Source organism: Pocillopora verrucosa, chromosome 3 (genome assembly GCF_036669915.1).
Source record: "Pocillopora verrucosa isolate sample1 chromosome 3, ASM3666991v2, whole genome shotgun sequence".
In the NCBI taxonomy this organism is placed as follows: Eukaryota; Metazoa; Cnidaria; class Anthozoa; order Scleractinia; family Pocilloporidae; genus Pocillopora; species Pocillopora verrucosa.
The window spans coordinates 20,485,493-20,505,513 of NC_089314.1; the positions used below are offsets into that span (position 1 = coordinate 20,485,493).

A 20,021-nucleotide genomic window follows, 5' to 3' on the forward strand; every position below is an offset into this window, starting at 1 on the left:
ATGTCACTAATAAACAGTTACCTCAATCTCGACCGATGTTAGCATTTATTGCCTTGAAAAACGAAAAATAAAGCTTTCATAAAACCAACGTTTGTATAAAAATAACATGCAATTTAGGTAGCTACTTTTGAAATTCAGGCTGCCACTTTCTGGATTTCTGGCAATTTTTAAGCAACTTTTCAGCAGCCAGTGAGCGACCCAGCGCCGCACAGCGGATGACGCTGTTACTATGGTAATATGGTGAGGCGCGTATCATGCTTCTAATTTCAAGATGGCGAATTCTGCGTGGAACTCGAAATAAGCAAGGTTGAAATCTTAAAAGAATGGGTTACATAAATTTGTATTTTTTATAAATCGTAAGAAATGAAAACCTCGTCTCGATACGATCTAGAAAGCGGAGGCTGGAATGCAAAGTTTGGAGAACAAACAAGAAAACAGAGGCATCCATGTAAGTTGAAGATCTGAAATCCAGATTAGGCATAACTTCTTTATCGACACTGTTTAGTGTTTGTTATAACTTAACTTTATCGTATTTATCTAGATATATGAGTGAATCATTGAAAAATCGTGGTAAGCCTGGTCATAGATAACAGTTCATCATTTCGATGATGTTTATTACAAAGAGGTTTTGGCATGTTTACAAATTTAATAACACGATTGCAGATCAACTCTATATGTACACGAGATTACTAGTAAGTCTTATGCATGGATAGAGTTGATCTGAAAGTTTGACTGTTGTTCAAGAGGCTTCTGATGTCGACGAGCGGGACATTTAACTACCGTCTGGTGCTGTGTGCAAATTAATACAACCATTCTGTGTCGATTTAAGTGTTTAGGGGAAATGTTTTAAATAAAAACATGGAATAAATGTTTGTGGTAATTTAATTGATCAAGATTTAACCATATGAATGTAAAAAATTTATTTTTCTGTCTGTGATTATAATTTATCATCTCATCAAATGTTTATTTTAATTTACTTACTTAGTGCCAAAGCTTATTGGCCTTCCTGCTATTAACTACAATGGTCTGAGGTGGTTGTGTGATATTGAAGGCCTTGGAGAGAGGTATGTCCAATTGAGTGATAAAATCAACCTTTTTCTATGCTCTTCTTCCAAATAACCCTTCATAGCTGGTAGATTTGTGTTTGTCATGGAACTTTCAAGAGTATTAAGCCTTAAAATTTACAAGTAGGAGGGAGGTAGGAAAATGGGAAAACCATTTTTCCACCCTAAATTATTGTCTTAATTACTTAATTACTGCCTTAATTACTAAATTAATTAACAACTGCATGTTTTTACAGCTCCTCCATACCAAACCAGCAACTATATTAGCTACTTTTTCTTTGTATGTTGCTGATGTTAAGAAATCATCTCACCAGGAAGGTGGATGGCAGGGGATCATTGGCACTCCAGGAACCCCCCACACCCAGGCCTTGTTTAATCTTTAACCCCTGAGAGTGACTGACTGCTAGTTCTCCTTACAGTATCACCTTTAAAGCAAATGTAAACATCATGAGAATAAAGAAAATCATCACTAATTTAGGAAGCTAGTGATTGTCAAACAAATTCTCTTTGTCAGTGCTATTAGAAATGTAAAGAGAACAGTGTGGAGAATATAAACACTAATGTTAAGGTGTAAAGAGCTAATGTTTAATTTTAAATTCATGAAGACTCTGGTCCAAAGTTTCTCAAGTGTCTTGGCTGTTTGCATTTCAATTTCAGGGACAGGCCATCCACATCAGAAGCTCATGAGTTATTTTTAGCCAACTATCCAAAGATGTTCAACAATCCCAGACAGCAAGCTTTAAACTTATCTTTAAATTCTACACAGCCAAGGTAACAAATTAATTTCCATTTACTTACAAAGGAAACACCTTGAAAAATTCCTGTCTCATTTTCTCTGAAGACAAGAAAATGTCTGAACACGCCTGTCTCTATTTTTTTAAATTTGTGGGGACCTTTTCTTAAATTCAATGCTCTTACCCTCATCTAACTATAATGTTAGAAAGGGTAAGTTTCTATACATAACCCACAATTCCTCCAGTTGCTCTGACAAAGGCCCAACACTTGAAACATCAGCTTTTAAACTCTTTATGGTTGCCAATTTACATTGTCAACTCAGTTTCTAATACTAAATTACCCTGTTAAACTCTCCTACCAATGTAGCACAACAGTTTCTTTAGAGACTTACTTCCTTTAATAACTTTCTAGAGAAACTGTAATCAGGGGAAGTATTTTAAGATGATTTTTTTCAACTAAGTTGATAAATGAATGTAAATAGCCCACTGTAAAGACTTTCTGAAGCTAAGGTAACTGTTATGTTAATTTGTTGTTATTTGGTGAAAAAGATTTTTTTTTTCTTATTTGATTACAACCAACAGAAAGCTCAATTTTGGTGATGGCCAGTTACTTAAAGCTTCAGAAACCAAAATACCACATGGTAAGTTTTCTTAACTTGTTGTTTGTTTGCATGTTCTTTCCTTTGCTTCAAATTTAAATTCATTCAAGCTACTGGTATTTAAACTTATGGAAATGTGATTCATTCCTTTCTTTAGACAAAGGGTTATTTCCTCACTGGTGTAAAGGATTTGATGTTCCAGTAAGCCATAACATATCAGAACACCTTTCCAAGCTTCATAAACATTCAGTCATCACCATGTCTGCAGCTGCGTTACTTGACATGAGAATAAAGTCCATTAAAAGAGTGCTACGGAAACAGTAAGTTCCTTGGGCAAAGATAATGCCAATGCTATAACTATATCCATTTCCTGGAATGGAAAATTTTTACTTGAAAAGTAAAAAATGTATGTATCTTTTGAAGTGTAGTGGAAAGAGTGGTTAATGGTATTTTAGATCATTAGAAGTTACAAAATTAAATGAAAACCAACTTCAATTATTAAGGGTACATTCTTTGAGGTTAGTGAACATGTGAATCAAACATAGTAACAGTGATTGTATTCCTGATAACAACCTAAAGCACAAGGGTGATGGTTGGGGGGAGGAAGGGTCAGCTTTAATGTGTCTGAGCCCTAAACCTTTTTTGTTCATGCAGTGCTTGCAGATTTTTCTGCTTTTTCTGCATTGAAGGACTGGAGGGCCTTCAGTTTGTGATTTCTAGCTTGCAAAACTAGCAATACAGAAGATATTCAAGTTTATCAGGTACAAAGAAACTTAATAATTTTTTTATTGCATCATTTGCCTTTACAGACCCTTTGAAAGAAAATCAAAGGAGAATGAGGTGCTATTAAAACACTTGCAGTACTTTCCAGAAATAGCTGAGCAGGTATCAAGACATGTGCTTAAGGAACTGTGTTCAGTGGCACAGCTTGACAAATGTCCTGAGGAAGATTACACAGGTTAGGAACACATCCCTGTTGACGCAAAGACTTTTGAAGTTTAGGACTATTGACTCTAATGATATGACACGCCCTAGGAATAGCTGCAATTTGAAAGTGCATTCAATTTTTTGACTTGACAATATTGTTGTTCATATGAGGTGGAATTTTTTGGTGAGGCACTTGCATCTCACATCATATAAACTTTTGCTCACAGTATTTGGGAACACAGGACTGCATCTCATCTTGCGTGGCAGTGTTATGGTGCAGTCAACGCAAGCATTCTCACCTGAACTTTCAAGAGAAGCAACTGAGGTCTCCTCTCCATCACCCTCCTGTATCCTTGAAGAAGATGAGCTACAGATTTCAGAAAAGGTAGAAAAACATTGACGACAGTAAACTGAAAGAGACTTCCATTCATTTAACAAGCACTTTGAATTAAAACAAATTATCTCACAATTCTATGAAATTTAATCCCCAAAAAAAATTCAATCAAATTTTCCAAGTTCATCATTTGCAGTCCATTTAAATATCCAAGAATGACTGTCGTCCAATTTCTCCTTACAGTATCAGCCTTGAATCAAATGTGAAGGTTATGATAACAAATCCCCTGATTATCAAACAAATTCTCCTCATCAGTACCATAGCAAATATAAAGAGAAAAGTGTGGAGATAATAGGAAAGCCAATGTTAAGGTGTAAAGGATTACTCTTCTCTATCTTTAGCTTGCCTCTTGCCCTTCACAATTTACTTGGAAGTCAGGAGACAGTGTGGCTTTTTTGAAGAACTAGTGTCTAGAAATTATCTTCAATTTGAATACTTATGTGCATCTTAAAGAAATTATTCAACTCTTTCAACTTGTTGACTGAAGTGTTTTCATGAAGATGTTTTGGTTAAATTACAGCTCACTGTGGGCCAGTGTTTTGGAGTCCTAAGCAAAGTTGAAGAAAAGGAGGCAAACTCAAAGTAAGTCTGTTGATTTTCCTCTTAGCTTCTTAGATTTCTTTTCTTAGCTTCAAGCAATGAAATTAGTTTTGAGGAAAATGTTCCAGTGATAAAAGTGTTTCCTACATGGGACAGAAGGAAATGATAGTCAAATTAATTTTTTGATCAATCAACTGACATACTTTTCCTGCTCTCATTGGTCATTGTAAGGTTGAATTACTATGTGGTTAAGATTTTGGGAACAAGGTTTTAAAGTTTTAGATCCCATTCCCCTTCATGTTTAGATTTAGGTACTGGTATGTTAACATGACAAAAGTTTGACTTTTCTCTAGTCATCTCTTTTAAATATCAACAAAGGAAGCATGCAAAAGGTATGTGCACCAGGGGTACACATGTTGGAAAGTGGGAAGGTAGACAAAGTAAGACTATGTCTATTCTTCCTTCCCATCATCCCTCTGGGGTAGTAGTGCTAGTCTCTTAAGACCCACAGCTGCATCTTAAAAGTAACTAAAAATTGAGACAAGTTTGGGAAAAAGACCCCTTTTTCTTAAAAAGGAGATTAATTGCTATTTCCAAAGTGAATTTTCATAATCTGATTTAAAGCATGTTTCTTTTAGACTTCTCTCTGTTGTCTCCTTGGAGCCATGTGAGTTCTTGAAGATTTCAACCAGTGACTATGCTAGAGTTATACAGGTTGGTGCTGAAACGAAGAAATTCAATTAGATCAATAATTTTAAATGAAATTGAAGTTTTAATTTGTTCCCTTTTTTTCCCCTTCAGATAATTCAAGCCCGAGAGGAAGAGCAGAAGTTGTCTCTAGCAAAGGTGTGTAAGCTGTTCAATAGCTGGCCTCTGTTGTCACTCAAAAAAATCGCTGGGCTCATCAAGTGGAGAAAGTTCCCACCAGGTCAAGGTAATATTTGCTATCAGGAGAATAGTCTTGGAAAAAGCATGTTTTGTAGCAAAATTTTGTATGATTTTTCACTAGTTCACAGAGCAGAATGCGTATGCTCCATTGAGGTACTTGTAACGCTGTCTAAAATAAAGTCATTACTTACAAATACTACCTCTCAAGCCACACCCATCCCACACGAAGTGAGCTTTGAAATGTAGACTCCAAAATTCAATTGTTCATGTAGCCTGCGAGTAGACTCTGATTACCGGTAGCGCTGCTTCACGAGAATCTTGCGGTCCTCGGGATTTGAGCCTGGGAGCTGCTTGTGCAGCGATGCCAATGAGAGCTTGCACGAAGGAAGTGTGAAGGCTACTGTCCGTGGGAAGATTGATGCCCATCTCAACTCATAGCGCTTCCCTCATTAAGAAACACACTGGTACCTTCAAGTAAACCAGAGCAGAATTTATTGCGTATAAACTAACCGAAGTCTTACTTAGTATCATACGTGGGATGTTACATGTCGTAATCACTGGGCTATTGTTAGATTTCCCAGTTTGACATGTAAGATCAATAATTACTGACACTTCTCTATAATGTTTCACAGTTCTGGTGAGCGAAGGTGAAAGATGTGAAGTGATAGGGTTCATCAAGAGTGGGGAGTGTCTTCTGAGACGTTACATCAATGTAGCACATACATTTCCAAACGGTAGAAAGGTTAGTGCTTGTCTCTTTATAAACTTTGAATTGAACCCAGAAAGTCACAAAAAACTCTTCAATTACTCCTTACGCTCTATTCAGGAAGTGGTTGACGTCCTAACAATTCCAACCTGATAACTGGTAGTACAGAGTTCTTCATTTTTCTAAAATGAGAAAAGCGCAGTGACACTGGAGCATCTTAGTTTTCATTTACCTGGAAGTAGTTTTCAAGTAGCTTCATATTGTATTAGTACCTTTATAAGAATAAGTAGACACCTCCACAGAGGAGACTTCAAAAAGTCTTTTTCCTGTCTATGTCGAACATGAGCTTTTGGCGACAGGAGATTGGGACGAGACAAAACCACGATACCGGGCGTGTCGTCAAACGTCATCATGTGTTTGCTTTTGCTCCCCACTCGTTAGACTGTTTTCCAATAAGGGATTCAGGCATGAAGTAAATTGTTGTTAGGGATTGGAGAGGGATCTTGTGGGTAAAAGTGACCCTTTAAAGACTTGACATGCCCCAGATATCAGTAAGATGATCCCACGCAATGCTCCGCCCTTGCTTCCATTCAATTTTCCTTCTAAGTGATGCTTTGAGGCCTCCAGAAGTTGCTGTTTCTGACTGTTTCTACGTGGGATAATTTTTTTAAAAAACTTTGTCTCTGTTGTATCTTGATCAGGAGCAGCGTGTCAAGTCCGTAATGATTGGCAGACTGTCTCCTGGAGACTCGTTTGGTGAGATAACAGTCCTGAAGGGCTTGCCAATGCCATGTTCAGTCATCACAGACACTCATGTACAAATAGGCAGCATATCTACACTCGATGTCCATGGTAGGTATTTTGACACCTCATCTCCCCCCTCCCAACCCTCACCCGATCAACTTTCTCCCCTCCCTTCCTCCCTGCCCCTAATTCGACGGCTGAGTTTAAGATTTACAGTCTTTCTTGATCTTTTCCACACACGACGCTTTTGACACTGCTGATTTTGGCACTGTGCAGGATGCGTGTCACCTTTGAACCGAGTACTAGCCTGGTTCACCATAGAGTCTCTTTGGCTCTGTAGTACAGTATCTGTGCGTGAAATTCGAAGATCTGGAGCTCAATTCCTTGTGGGATACTCAGACCTGTTTTCTTTTTTTGTCCCACGCCTGTTACAGTCGAATTACATCTTCCCTCATTCGAAGACTGAGCTCAAAATTTACGATCTTTCTTATTCTATTTACAAATTGAATAATTTTTAATACCAACCACTGCTGAATCGCTTTTTTTTAGACTTGGATGAGGTCACAAGGTCTCTTCTCTCGCAGTCCTATTCAGTGATGGATGCCAATTTAACAGAGGTAGCGTACACTTCAATGAGATACGTTTTGTTGATGGATTCTGTGTGCTTCTAACGACAACTTGTATTTATGTAAATTAATGACTCAACATAAATGAATCATTACATTTCAGGACGAGATACAAAAAGAGTATATCGAACAGGAGAAAGAGAAGGAATGGGTCAGGTTTAAGGTGGGTAGAATTGTTTCGAATTAGTTTAGTACCTCTTTAACGCTTATTGTGAAATTATATTATTCTTCTTGTTCGTCTTTTTTTATGAACTGTCACACGTATTCCTCTTGATCTCATCTGCGCAGCCACAATCCATGTTTCTGTTTCTAATACGCTGCAGCCAAAAACGATTTTTGTTGACATCTGATTGTTCCTTGACTAAAGTGAATAGAAAATGGTTGAAAAGGAGTTTGCGGCAAGGCATTGGTTAGTTGCGCTTACGACCGTGCACATATTGTCGTCATCGGCTTGCGTCTTGTTATCAAAGCAAAATCGCTGTTGGAAATTGCAGTCAAATGCAGTTCAAATTTTTGCATTTAATTTAACTAAAATATCCAGGGTTGCAACCTAGTGAAAAAGACTCTGGCATGGAACAGTATACTTTGCAAGAACGCAGGCTTTATACATATTGCAAGGCCGGCTAGCTCATCTTGGCTCCTGAGATTGTCTCTGCAGTTGTTTTGCATGTTTGTTTTTCTTTGCCATCCCAAGAGTGAATATTTTTTGGAAAGGAATGAAAATTTGACAGTCTCTTTTGTCTGTGTGTGTGCAGAACAAAGTCGTCGGCAATGTGTTACATCACAGAGGCATTCTTCCTGGTTACAGCAAGTGGAGCAGAAATCCGTCACTTTTGGAAGTGTCAGAGAAATGAACCAAATTAGCGATCACGTGTCCGATTAACTTCACTGCCTTAGTTCTCTTTAAGCATCAGAACGAGGACGTCATTTTCAGATGGAAGGTCACGCGGAGTAGTCTGGGCGAGACCTTATACAGGCTTTCGGTATTTGGATTCCCCCTTCTCGAGTGGGTGGGGGGAGGGGAGGGGAGGGGAGAAGGATGGAGAAGGTTATTTGGTGTGCTTTCTCACCACGGTACATCAGATCAAAAGAAATGAGTGTTATTTCTTATCTTATATCAGACCTGAAAACAATGAAACCCGAAAGAAGAAATAACATATCCGTTGGCTGTCGGCATACCTTTATCCTTCACACAGGACCAACCATCCCTATCCCCTCCTCTCTCCCCCCCCCACCCACGATTCTTACCCATGGCATCATAAAGACTCCATACAAAAATTCTTTAAGTCATTGCAAGAGATTATCAAGTCTTGATCACTATTCACTAGAGATACCATTTTGCTTAGTTCCTAGCTACCACTTAATTTTTGGAGGGTACAAATCTCAGCTAATGCACAACTGCCTCTGATGCACCAGTACAGATCTGAATTGTATTTACTGTATCTAGAAAAAAGAAGGATTATTTTCTTTTTCGATTTAAATTTACAAATATCATTTGAAAAATTTGGTTTGTATTAGGTACAGAGTTGTTAAAAAAGTGTAGTCGCACCATTGTAAATATGTGAAATATTACATGCAGCAACAAAATATGCGTAAACTTAAAGAAAAATGAACTCCAGTGTAAAGTGAAAAATTGTGATCAGGTGGCCATTCTCTTCGTAAACCCCGGCTTGCGAGCAGACCCTCATTATCGCTGCAGGACTCGCGTGTTTCTCCGCCCGCGGGAAGATGTGAGACGAGTCGGGAAGAGGTCTACCGCGGGGGTATGGCACCTCGCGAACGAAAACTGGAAGAAGGGTAAAACTAACTCTTGCGCGCCTAAACGCTAATGTATCGACCGTAAGGTCTTCGTTTTAGCACTTTTAACCAAACTGTATTGACCAAAAGGGTGTTTACAGAGCACCAGGAATAAGAACTTTTAACTTCCGGTTGCTGTGCGCGTCTCTAAAATGTTGGTGCTTATTATTAATAGACCTCTCGCTGGCTCACGTTGCACAAGGTTTCACGATTTCCCGCGGGTGGAGGAGCGCTCGTTCCCAGGTTCTTATAATGAGGGCCTGCTTGCTAGTAGGCTGTTAAAACGTAGATTCATCAACAAATTCTCGGACTTGTTGATCAAAATATCTCTGAATTACTTACTTGTGGAGAACATATGTGTGATTAGCATAATACAATACGCCATGAACATAAAATATATATTAACCTCACTTTATTTCATCGATTTTCCTTAGCAAAATAAATTATCCTTGATTTAAAAATTTAGCCCCATCAACAAAATGTACAAATCTAGCCAAATCGCATGTCCGTTAAATTTTTGTTAAGAGGTATTCACGTGCACTTACCGAAAAATTGAATTCGTATCAATTTATTGAAGAATGTTTAGAAAGAGAAGCTTCCCGAACTTCAAGATTAAGGATATGGTCCCCTGAAATATCACGATCCAAAAATGCTGAGAAAATTTAAAAAATGGATAAGCAAGAAACTAGGGCGAAGTAACGGAATCTTGATACATAGCGGCGGCACCTAAATTATCCTGAGGCTCGCTATAGTGTGCTGTGGCGTGGGGCGGAGACCCATACTCCACCATTGATTAAGACTGCGCACGAGAAAGATAAAAACAGAACTAAGCCATGATTATCAACCATTGTCAAAGATAGTGATTTCAAATGGTCGTTAAATAACCTTTCAAGGATCCTTGTCAACCGGAATACAGTGCACGCATGTACTCGAGAACTTCCGTCAGTTTCGGTACATCAATAGATTGGGTGATTTGACACACGGTTGTAGATCTTCGTGAATTCTTTCAGGTTGTTTAACACCGAAATTAAAGTGTAGTCAATGCCTCTTAAATTTTACTTTTTTACTTTTTCTTTTTCCATTTACGATTTCATCGATGTGTGTCAATCGTCACAATTTTTTTGTGCTTTCCCAAAGTGTTAGACAAAGAAAGGGGTGCGGTTGACTAAGATTTGTCAGCCCGTAACCAATTTTCCTCCAATACTTGAATGAAACTAAATTTATATCGCAGTCGTCAGTCGCTGTCTTGTGGCAACGTTCCATATTTTGCACTAGCCGCAGATTTATCCTTGTCCTTTTCGTCTTCCGTGATAGTGGCCCATTTGCAAACGATGATTGAGTCGAGGACAAGAAGCGTCAAATATGAGATTATACAAACGATTGACATCAGTCTCCTTGAGCCAACATTGGTCGACAGGAACCTGAGCACCTTAAGAGCAAACGACAATGCCTTGTGGCTTCCAAGGATCACAACTGTCTTCTTAACCGGCAGAGCAAGGCCAAGAAATCCTCCCGCGATCCAGTTGAGCAACAGAAACATGATATGCATGATAGAGGAGTATCCAACGATAATGAGAATATTCATAGACACAATGTTATTAAACTTCTCCTCTACTTGCGCTCTGCTCACTTCAGGCCACGTAGAGAGAAGGAATAGCGTTATTACAGTGTTGTGGATTCCTCTGTTACACGAGTCGATTTTTTCAGCAACAGCATTGAAACTTCTCAGCAACTTGCCGATCTGAAAGGTAGCAAGCAGTCAATGAATGCAAAGAACTGATAGATTGTCCTAACTTTCTGCCATAAAATTGTTATGAGGTTAGTTCGGAGAATTTGGTATTGGATCAATTAATAATTCCTAATTGATCTTCTTCTTTATTCTCATCACTTGTCCGCTTGATTTTGAGGAAAAGATCTGTCTTGGTCACTCATGGGAATCCAAATAAACGCGTAAAAGTGAACAACATATGCAGCCCTCTCTAACGATCCTTCTATTTGGGCCCTGACTCAAGCCTGTGCATATTGACAAAAAAATTTGTTGGCCCGCAACGCAACTCTTCGAGCGACAACATTTTTTTTTGGACGCTCGGTCACTAAGTGAAGTAAGTGAAATGGTTTCGCACCACTCACAGACGGATGATTTTTTAAAATATTTATGAACTATTTGGCTGAACCGAATATTGAATATTTGCTCTTAATTTCTATGTTTGATGGTTGATTCGGGTTTCGCCCTCAGCAACGTTGTCCTACGAAAGAAATCTCGCGCTTATTATCGAATATTTATGCATACATGAAATGCCTAAAACGTTGATTGTAATTTTGCATCTGATTGGCTTAGGGAGTGACATGAGTTTCCTTGAACAATGACAAGACATTATAGGGCAAAACATTAAATCAAAGACTGACAATCTACAGAAAAATTATGTTTGCTGGTCAAAAATATAACTCTAAGATTCTTTCGGCAGGGGCTTTGTTCTTGGTCAAAGTTGCTAGCTGGGAAAAAATGCTTTTGACTCATACTGAATGGCACTGAGAAACGGCTATTTTCCCACGAATATTCATCATTAACTGTTTGGGAGGAAATCAAAATTTTTTTGAAAAAAGCAGTGTTCGCTAAGCCCGCCTGAAGGTATGCTCTCCTTACTCAACCCAACGTTTTCTCTATAGCCCTCCTACTAATACTTACAATGGTCGGTAGTACAGTTACTAGAGCAAAGACAATCATGATATTTCCAAATCTGTTCACATTTACGCCACTGCTGAGATCAGTCATCCAGATTAGCATAGGCGCCACACTAAACACTCCAGCAAAGTTTGTTATAGCCATAAGTAAGATCGCAAGGGAAAAGTTACCTCCGGCCAGCAAGGACTGAAAAAAAAAAAGGAAAAACAAGGTACTCTGACAGAGAGAAATATTTTGCCTGTTGATATGAGCCGGAAAACGAGTCAAGATGAGTTTTTCTTTCTGTTCATCTTAGAACTTCTTTCCGTTTGTATGCCAGAGTAAGAAATCAAACAGTCTAGCTGTCGATTTTTATTTTCAGGGGAATTTTAGTATGGGTACTGAGAGAACAAGCCTCAGTCTTTCAAGTTTCACTCCCTTATCGGGGCTGTTATATAAGAAAATTTATATCGTGGTTACAAAGCTCAAAGTTCAGCCAGCCATCTCACAAAAACACATCGAAATTTTCTCAGAGGTAAAAGTCATGTGGTGCGATTTCAAGAAATGACAAAGATAGTTACATAGACACTGGGCTGTTTTGACGAAGTCCTAACCTATGGAATCTCTTAAGAGCCCCTAACGTTAAAGGGAGAATTCATTTAATCGCCTCATCGCTCACCAGCGTAGGCATGAAAGAGCAGCTGATCGTTTTTTAGCCTTCTAACTTACCAGAATGGCACCTCCAGACATGCTTGCTGGCACGGTGAAAAACACTTGAAGCGCAAAAGCAAATTCCGTGGGACCAATTGCAGTGACATTTCCAACAACTGTAGATTGAGAAGTGGTCACATTATCCTCTCTCATCGTCGCAAACTGTATAGTCTTTGTAATTTGCGTTCCTGTGATGGGAACCACCAAGAGTATTGTAAGAATTCCCCAGACGACTGCTTTGTACGACTTGACGGCTGTAAGAAGCTCTCCCGTTGTCGTGCGCAATCCACAGAGAAGAAAACACACCCCAAGACAAATTTGAGAAAAATATATTTTGGAGAGAAAGTTGCCTGATGCCGGCCACTGAGTACCAACGGCCATCATCAGTATCATTCCGATCGCGAGGTAGTAAGTATCAAATAATTCCCACAGAGTACGGAGTGGACGCCATAAGCAATGCGAGGGCCTCGGAATATTAGATTTAATCTTATCTTCGTCATGACTGTTTCGTGGTGTTTTCTTCTCTTTAGACATGTCGTGACCTGAGTTGTTAACGTGGGATTGTCATGCAGAAAAAAGAAAGAGGTAAAATGATCAGAAATGTTGACGGGAAGAATCTTGTCGGGTTAACTACAGAGTCTTAAAGGGTGCTTACGCGCTAAATAACACCTACAGCAAAGAGTGCGAAGCAAATGTGACCGATTTTATGATGTAGTTTGGTTTTATCAGTGAAGTTGGTAATGTGAATTGGCCACCGTCGAAAGAATCTAAAACTAACCTTTCGATCGTCAAAGCGAATTTATAATGACTAATGCTAGTGATAATGCTAGTTGGCTTGACGAGCGAAAGCCGTATAATTAATGCAATGTCTATCGTTCATGGCCCTTTGCAAGAAAGACAAAAACTCAAAACCAAAGTAATGCGATGCAAGTGCTTAGGTCTTGTATCTGATTGGTTGAAAAAGTGGTGCGTTGCATTTTACCCAATCGCATAGTAAAGTAAAATCAAAAGCTATGCAAACCAGGCTAACTCTCAACCCTCGATTCACAATTGCTCCATAAACAGGTACTCTACTCGCCGTAAAAAATATATAAAAAGCACTGAACAGCAATTATGACCTTCTCGGGTGCAAGGGGTTAGATTTTATGTTACATCGACCTTTTAGATTCAGATGATACCCTCTGTGAAATTATAGTATTCACTTTTTCGAGGATTATCCTTGATCACAGTTGATTGCCAAAAGTGTCCGACTGAGCCAGCAATAGGTAGGAAAACCACTGAATAATGACAAAGTTTTCTATCCTTGAACATCTCTGTTAAAGTAGACCTAAAATTCCTAAATTTGCCATTCTCTCGCATAATTGATATTCAGAGAATAAGATTTGTAAATCCTATTCCTTGCGTTCACAGAAATTTTGATGATCGTCACATGATAGCACCTACCCGAAGAGCGTTCGACATTTTGCGAAAATCCAAACGACATAATTTTCTTAAAATTGCCAACTTCAAGTTTCTCCTCCTATAATCCGGTTATTTAGGTTGTGTATCAACTATCCAGTCTTCAAAAGTTGATGCTCCGTTAAAGCAATTTTCCCTTTCACAAGCGGATTTCAATCGGATTTATATTAATTATATGTAAACATACTGGTGGGCGATTTGTTTTCTTCTGTTTCACCAGAAAACAAAGGTAACCTGATTGTTGGTACCGTAACCAACCAATTGTTTCTTTTTATTCATTAAGAGCAACGATTTGTTTTTATTCCTGGCTGGGTTTCATTCGTTCAACCAAATCTGCATCAAAGAAACCCGGTTTGCTGCGGACTCCGTCCGGAGTTAGTTAGCATCGCGTCAAGTTTAAATCGAACCGACAACTTTACACCGAGAAACCCTACCAGCGCTCATTCAAGTCACCAGTTTTGATATGAACTTCCTGTAACTGAAATCTCACTACTACCGGGGGAGAATGGGGAAGGGGGACCGGAGCACTCCGCAGAGTTTGATACGACAGTAGTTCGAGGCTCAAATCTAAAAACTCGCAATCCTTTGCGCTTTAAAACTGCAACTTAACAAATGGCAATGTTTACCAACAATGATTGCCTGTTTCATGTGAGGGTGCCAGATTCAAGGCTTAAGTCTTGAGTAGTTATTCATACCAAAGCGGTTGGATCGTTTTGTTAACTGATACCCTCCAAACTACTGCTGGAGACATCCTCCTTCTTTGAGCCGACAAATTCTAGCCCGTAGCCTCACAGCTATACTTCGGTCAAGAACACTCGAAAGTCGAACCGACGAGAGTAGTTATCACGATAAATTAAAAATTTCTAACTTCCATCCATCCTCTCGTAAGCAGAAAACCACCAAACTGGATATATATTCCATAATTGGTCAAGTACAGTAGAGAATGTATAGCATTTATCAATATTTATTCCAGTTTCACGACATCGCGATATCCCTCGACTTTGACCCGAGCACATAATGAGCCTTTTTCACTTTTATATAGCGAAAGATGCCGGTCGCACAATGCCCCAGTGTTAAAAATGGAATAGGATTCTACGATTTTATGAATTAAGTTCGACTACGGCCAAAATTCAAAATACGTTTATCAAGTTATCTTTTCCGCATATTCTCTCTCATCTAAGCTTATCAAAAACACATGAAATTACATTAAATACGTCAGAAATATTCAGTCGATCCTGGATTGCTTAAAAATCCACGGAAGATAAAATCTTTATCGAAAGGTAAATCACTGCAACAATCAAGTGCATCAAATAAAAGTAGACATTGATTTGACAAAAATTATTCAAGAAATCGAACGGTAGTAAATTTTGCAAAGTGAAAACGCGATGATTAGGCGCACCAGAATCAGCTGTTTAGCGAAAGCAGATATTCAGTGGCATCATGACAACCAAAAAAAAAGTTGAAGAATAACCCCAAAATTCCCCGCTAATCGCTAAATTTAATTTGGATGGTCACAACTCACCTTGCTCCTGATTCTATGAAACTATTAAAATGTCCTGAGCTCTACGATCAATTAAACTTTCCGCGTGAAAGAGGCAAACCATAATTGATGCGTTGTCTTTTTCTTTCGCTGATTTACATCCATATTCAACGTCTTAAAAGATGTGAGGTTACGGGGCAACAGCGCAGCTGTGTAAAACATCCATATTTTCCATAGCGTGAATGATTTTTTCTCATTAATATGCTGCACTATTTACCTTCAGATAAAAGAAATGAAAATTTAGTGACTGTCAGATTCCTGACTCTAAAAAAAATTGGGTCAAGTTATTTATATGGACTTGAGAAAATTTCGAGTTTTAATCGTCATCTCTGAGACTTCTTCATCCGCAGTTTAATGTTGTTTACTGGGTAATTGCACTTTTATATTGGATCTATTAAGATTCAAATAAACATATCTCTACACTGTAACCTCAACCGCTCTCGTTCTAATAACATGTACGGAGTAAAATGAAAAACGTGCACGTAGAGCAAACAAAGAGTATTTTCGAATTCCTTACGCTGTCAATATCTGATCAATATATGTCAGTATTTGCAAAACTGACTTCCTTAGTTTAAATATGTCAATGAGCGCCGGGAAGATTCATTGATGTTCCTGTGATGTTTTACAAACCTAACACAGTGGTTGTCATTCTATTGTCGATTTATGTGAGAGAAAAAACAAGCTTTGGAAGTGTGAATGTTTCCACAGCTGCATAGAGCGTTCATAGTCGATCGCAGCTTATGTTTTTTTACTGGTGTTATTATTTTTAAAATTTACCCGTATATAAATTCAATGGCATCTCTGAAAAATGAGCGGCGAGGCAGATTTTTTAGTAACGCCCCTCCGTTCCAAGTCCAAATATATAAAGGGGGTGGTGCTGACGTTTCGAGCGTTAGCCCTTCGCCAGAGCGATTGGAGGAATTGTGGGTTGTGCGTGGGTTTATATGCAGAAAGTGGAGCTACGCTATTGGTGGGAACATGGTGACGAGAAAACAGGAATAAATTAGTTGAATGAAAAGCTCTCGTTGATACCGTGGGGATTAAGGGTGCCGATTTGGAAGATAAATTTTTGTTCTAGTGTTTTACGGCTTTCCGAACTGCCTAGATGTAAGGAAAGGCCGCAAACTGCCATATGCTGTTTAGAATGATTAGGGAGATTAAAGTGTCTAGCGACTGGTTTATGTGCGTCCTTGTCATTTCTTTCCACGTCGCGAAGGTGTTCTCGGAATCGGTCACCTAGTCGTCTTCCTGTTTCGCCAATGTACAACTTATTGCAATAAGTGCAAGTTATGCAGTAGATAACATTGGCATTAAAGCCTTTTTTCATGACAAAAAGGATGATTCTAACATCTCGAACAAAAATACTTTCGAAACACTCCAGATTCGAAAGTCTAAATGGACTCCACCAGAGGGCCAGTTCGCATCTTCAGCTTTTTTACCCTTTAATTTACGGTGGCCAATTTACGTTTACAGTGATACAGTTTGGGATAATCTAACATGGTAAATGCAATTTACTGTGGTTTGCGTATTTCCCAGTCAGCAAAGCTGGACATGGCCCCAAGTTATCACGGGGGAAGGAAGGGGCGGTGATTGATAGAGTTAAGAGTCACTAAAGTAAACATTTTGCAGGTTAGGGACGGACTATTATTTCTTCTGGAGGAGGGGTATGAGAAATATCGAAAAAAATTGTTTGCAGGGTCTGAAAATACAAATAAATTGTTTGCAAACGTGATAGGGTAGGAAAAAATTGTTTGCAAGGAAGTCAGGTGAGATATTAAAAAATATTATTACCAAAACTGAAATAAAAAAATAAAGTAACAAATTGAAGCATTAGTATAAAGATTAACGCAATTTAGGCTAAAAAGGTGGTCACTCTGTATTTCGCAAACAACAATTCTGAAAATAGCTGAGTATTTCTTGAAAAAAAGGGAATTTGTCGTGGCAATAAAATTTCAACATTTTGTCCTATTACAAAACTTCATATATCAGGTATTTCTCTCAAAACTGTATTAAACAAATAACATTCTACAATCTTGTCTATATTTATCATTGCTGCATAATACATATTTCAGAAGACAATGAATTCCATGAAGGGCATAAACGAATGAATTCCAAAAAACGATAGACAAAATGGTTCAAGCAGCTGAAGTTCTTGACGTACATTACACATTCGTTGACAACTGAAAAACGTATGCCCTTTACTTGTGTCAGCAGTTGCCAAAAAATTTTAAAAGGTGAGTGGAGCACATACTGACAATATAAGAGGCTATAGCACTATTGATTACCTTCTTCGTGAAATAGTTCAATAAGGCAATGGTAATACTAAGCACAAATAAAAAGAACATCGAAAAAAAAAATGAAAAAAAAAATTTTTTGCGCGAAGATGATGTTGGAAAAATATGTTTGCGCCTGGCCGTATTATCATCTTTTTAAGCGGTATGTGATTATTTTGTTGAGAAAAATGCGGACCGAGACCAAAACTGTTCCTTCGACTTGATGTATTTTCAACGTTAGTAGATCACATCATATTGACTTACCTGGGTAAATCATTCATTCCAGAAAACAGAATCAAATAAACATGCTAACGATGATATTTGAATTCGTCCTTAGCCAAACCTAAACGACTCCACAAGATCACTTCTCCAGGCATCGAAAACATATCCATTCGTTCCGTGTTCTCAAAATTATCCTCGAAACAGCCAAACAATTTCCTTCAACAGCCAACAATGACACAAAATCCACCTTGCAACACACTTGCAACTGTTCAAACTTCTAACATCGAAAGACCCGATCCAAGCGTAACTCGCCACGATGTTTACCCCGAGATTGACTGCAACCAAACCACCAAAGAGAAAACTCAGCCATCTTTCGTAGAAAAATCGGAGAAAAATAGGAGCCACACAAAATCGTCCATAGTCAAGATTAATCAGACATTCATCTAGAGATAGCACCAAGCAAACCAATCCAGAAAAGTATAATCGGCGCACTCAACAAATCATGAATCTTGCAACACAGCTTGCCGTTAAAGAACTGCTCAAATCAAAATGTTTGGTGCAAGTCATCAAGCAATATTTGATTCAAAATTTTTCCACTCACTCTCATCTTTAAGGAACAATAACCGTGATCGTGCTACAGTGCACAGAACTCCATTTTTTAAGTAAGTAAGTCAGTAAAGACTTTATTTAAAGAGGGTAGCACTAAAATAGTATAGAAATACTAACAAACCAGTGGCCCTCTAAAATTATGTACAATACAGATGTTAAAAACTATGGCATAACTATGAGATTATAACAAATAAAAATACAAGAGATAAAAGATGAAATCAATTAAAAGTACAAAAGTATAACTAAATCACAGAATAAAATGATTTAAAAGCTGCTGTTCTTCAAAAATTTTTTTCCAAAGAGAGTTCCTAAAAGAATTAAGCGACACTATTTTCTGCATAGATAGCGGTGAGCCGGTTCCAGGCTTGACAGGCAGTCACAGTAAATGTTCTTCCTCCTTCAGTTTTACGTTTGATAACAGGGCGAGCAATATTGAAGTTGACATACCTAGTCTGCCGTGAATGAGTGTCGCTAGTAAGCTTAAGTAAACTTTTAAGATAGGTTGGTACATGCCCCTGTAAACGCTTGTATATAATACAGCATTTAGTTAGTTTAGCCTGTTCGAAAAATGGTATCCAGTTTAGTTATTGAACAGTTTGACGGAGGAGGCTTGACAATCGGCGTCTAGAATAATTCTAGCAGCCCTCTTCTGCAACTTTAGAACACGGTTAAGGCAATGTTTATCACAGCTCGTCCAAACCACATTTACATAATCAATTACCGGTCTTATCATGGTGTTATAGAAAATACGTCGATGTTTTAGAGGTAGACAATATTTATTTCTCTTTCAAATGCCTATCCGCTGCGAGAGCTTTTTACTCAATTTCTCCACATGAGGGATAAATGTTAGTTCGTGGTCGATTTCTAGTCCCAAAAGCTTTGCACAACGAACATTCTCAAGTTGTTTTCCATTAACAACTACAGCAAGGTCATGGTTAATCCTGGTAGAAAGTCGCTTGCCAGTAATGATAAGCACTTTTGTCTTGCCCTCATTGAGAGGAAGTTTATTAGCTGTTGCCCATTGGTCGACCTCAGAAATTGTTGTAGTCAGTGAACTTTGTAGAACACCAACGGAATCAAAGTTAGCAGCGGAGGTTAACGTCGTGTCGTCTGCGTATAGGTCAATTTGAGCCGAGCTCACATGTAGCGGAAGATCCTTAATAAAGGCGATGAAAAGCAAGGGACCCAGAATTGAACCCTGAGGTACGCCATGACGAACACAAGCAGTAGGGGATTCTATGTTACCCATAGATACCAACTGGCGCCTTTCATTCAGATATGATCGAAACCAGATTGACGATTTATTGTCAAGCCCATATGCTTGAAGTTTTTACAATAGAATCGAGTGATCAAACATGTCGACATTGTTTCTCTCGAACAACTATCCACCATTTTCACAACATGAGCAACACGTTTACTAAAGATAATCTGATGTCTTTCATCTGTCCAGTAGTATCGCATTTCTTATAAGGCGTGGTAAGACACGTTTAAAACACAGAAGAGCTAACATTTCTCATTCTAAATGAT

The 20,021-nt window shown here is 38.4% G+C and overlaps 2 protein-coding genes across 3 annotated transcripts; one reads left to right on the forward strand and one right to left on the reverse strand.

Annotated features, from left to right (window-relative positions):
- Positions 1-266: 266 nt before the first annotated feature.
- On the forward strand, positions 267-8,454 carry LOC131783917 (cyclic nucleotide-binding domain-containing protein 1-like). The gene is made up of 15 exons (XM_059100694.2): positions 267-448; positions 986-1,064; positions 1,722-1,835; positions 2,381-2,439; positions 2,555-2,717; positions 3,207-3,355; positions 3,552-3,709; positions 4,239-4,300; positions 4,897-4,972; positions 5,060-5,192; positions 5,779-5,888; positions 6,554-6,704; positions 7,146-7,213; positions 7,326-7,385; positions 7,978-8,454. Exons 1-15 carry the CDS (start codon positions 364-366, stop codon positions 8,074-8,076), a joined length of 1,566 nt encoding a protein of 521 aa, XP_058956677.2. The 5' UTR covers positions 267-363; the 3' UTR covers positions 8,077-8,454.
- Positions 8,455-9,430: 976 nt separating this feature from the next.
- LOC131783918 (uncharacterized) lies at positions 9,431-15,474 on the reverse strand. Of its 2 annotated transcripts, none has more exons than XM_059100695.2 (4): positions 15,373-15,474; positions 12,411-12,934; positions 11,706-11,888; positions 9,431-10,760 (listed from the first exon to the last, which is right to left on the reverse strand). In XM_059100695.2, exons 2-4 carry the CDS (start codon positions 12,924-12,926, stop codon positions 10,254-10,256), a joined length of 1,206 nt encoding a protein of 401 aa, XP_058956678.2. In that variant the 5' UTR covers positions 12,927-12,934; positions 15,373-15,474; the 3' UTR covers positions 9,431-10,253. The 2 variants fall into 2 exon arrangements, with proteins under 2 accessions (XP_058956678.2, XP_066020245.1); XM_066164148.1 differs by lacking the exon at positions 15,373-15,474 and adding an exon at positions 13,048-13,125.
- Between the last annotated feature and the right edge of the window lie 4,547 nt (positions 15,475-20,021).

What these genes read in the sequence shown, in the direction of transcription:
- LOC131783918 (XM_059100695.2), bottom strand. Translation starts at nt 12,926, where the DNA reads ATGTCTAAAGAGAAGAAAACACCACGAAACAGTCATGACGAAGATAAG. An exon ending in TGTCTGGAGGTGCCATTCTG is followed by an intron (nt 11,889 to 12,410) that starts GTAAGTTAGAAG and finishes TTTTTTTTTCAG; the next exon opens with TCCTTGCTGGCCGGAGGTAA. An exon ending in TAACTGTACTACCGACCATT is followed by an intron (nt 10,761 to 11,705) that starts GTAAGTATTAGT and finishes GCTACCTTTCAG; the next exon opens with ATCGGCAAGTTGCTGAGAAG.
- LOC131783917 (XM_059100694.2), top strand. Translation starts at nt 364, where the DNA reads ATGAAAACCTCGTCTCGATACGATCTAGAAAGCGGAGGCTGGAATGCA. An exon ending in AAAAGAGTGCTACGGAAACA is followed by an intron (nt 2,718 to 3,206) that starts GTAAGTTCCTTG and finishes TTGCCTTTACAG; the next exon opens with ACCCTTTGAAAGAAAATCAA. An exon ending in CATTTCCAAACGGTAGAAAG is followed by an intron (nt 5,889 to 6,553) that starts GTTAGTGCTTGT and finishes TATCTTGATCAG; the next exon opens with GAGCAGCGTGTCAAGTCCGT.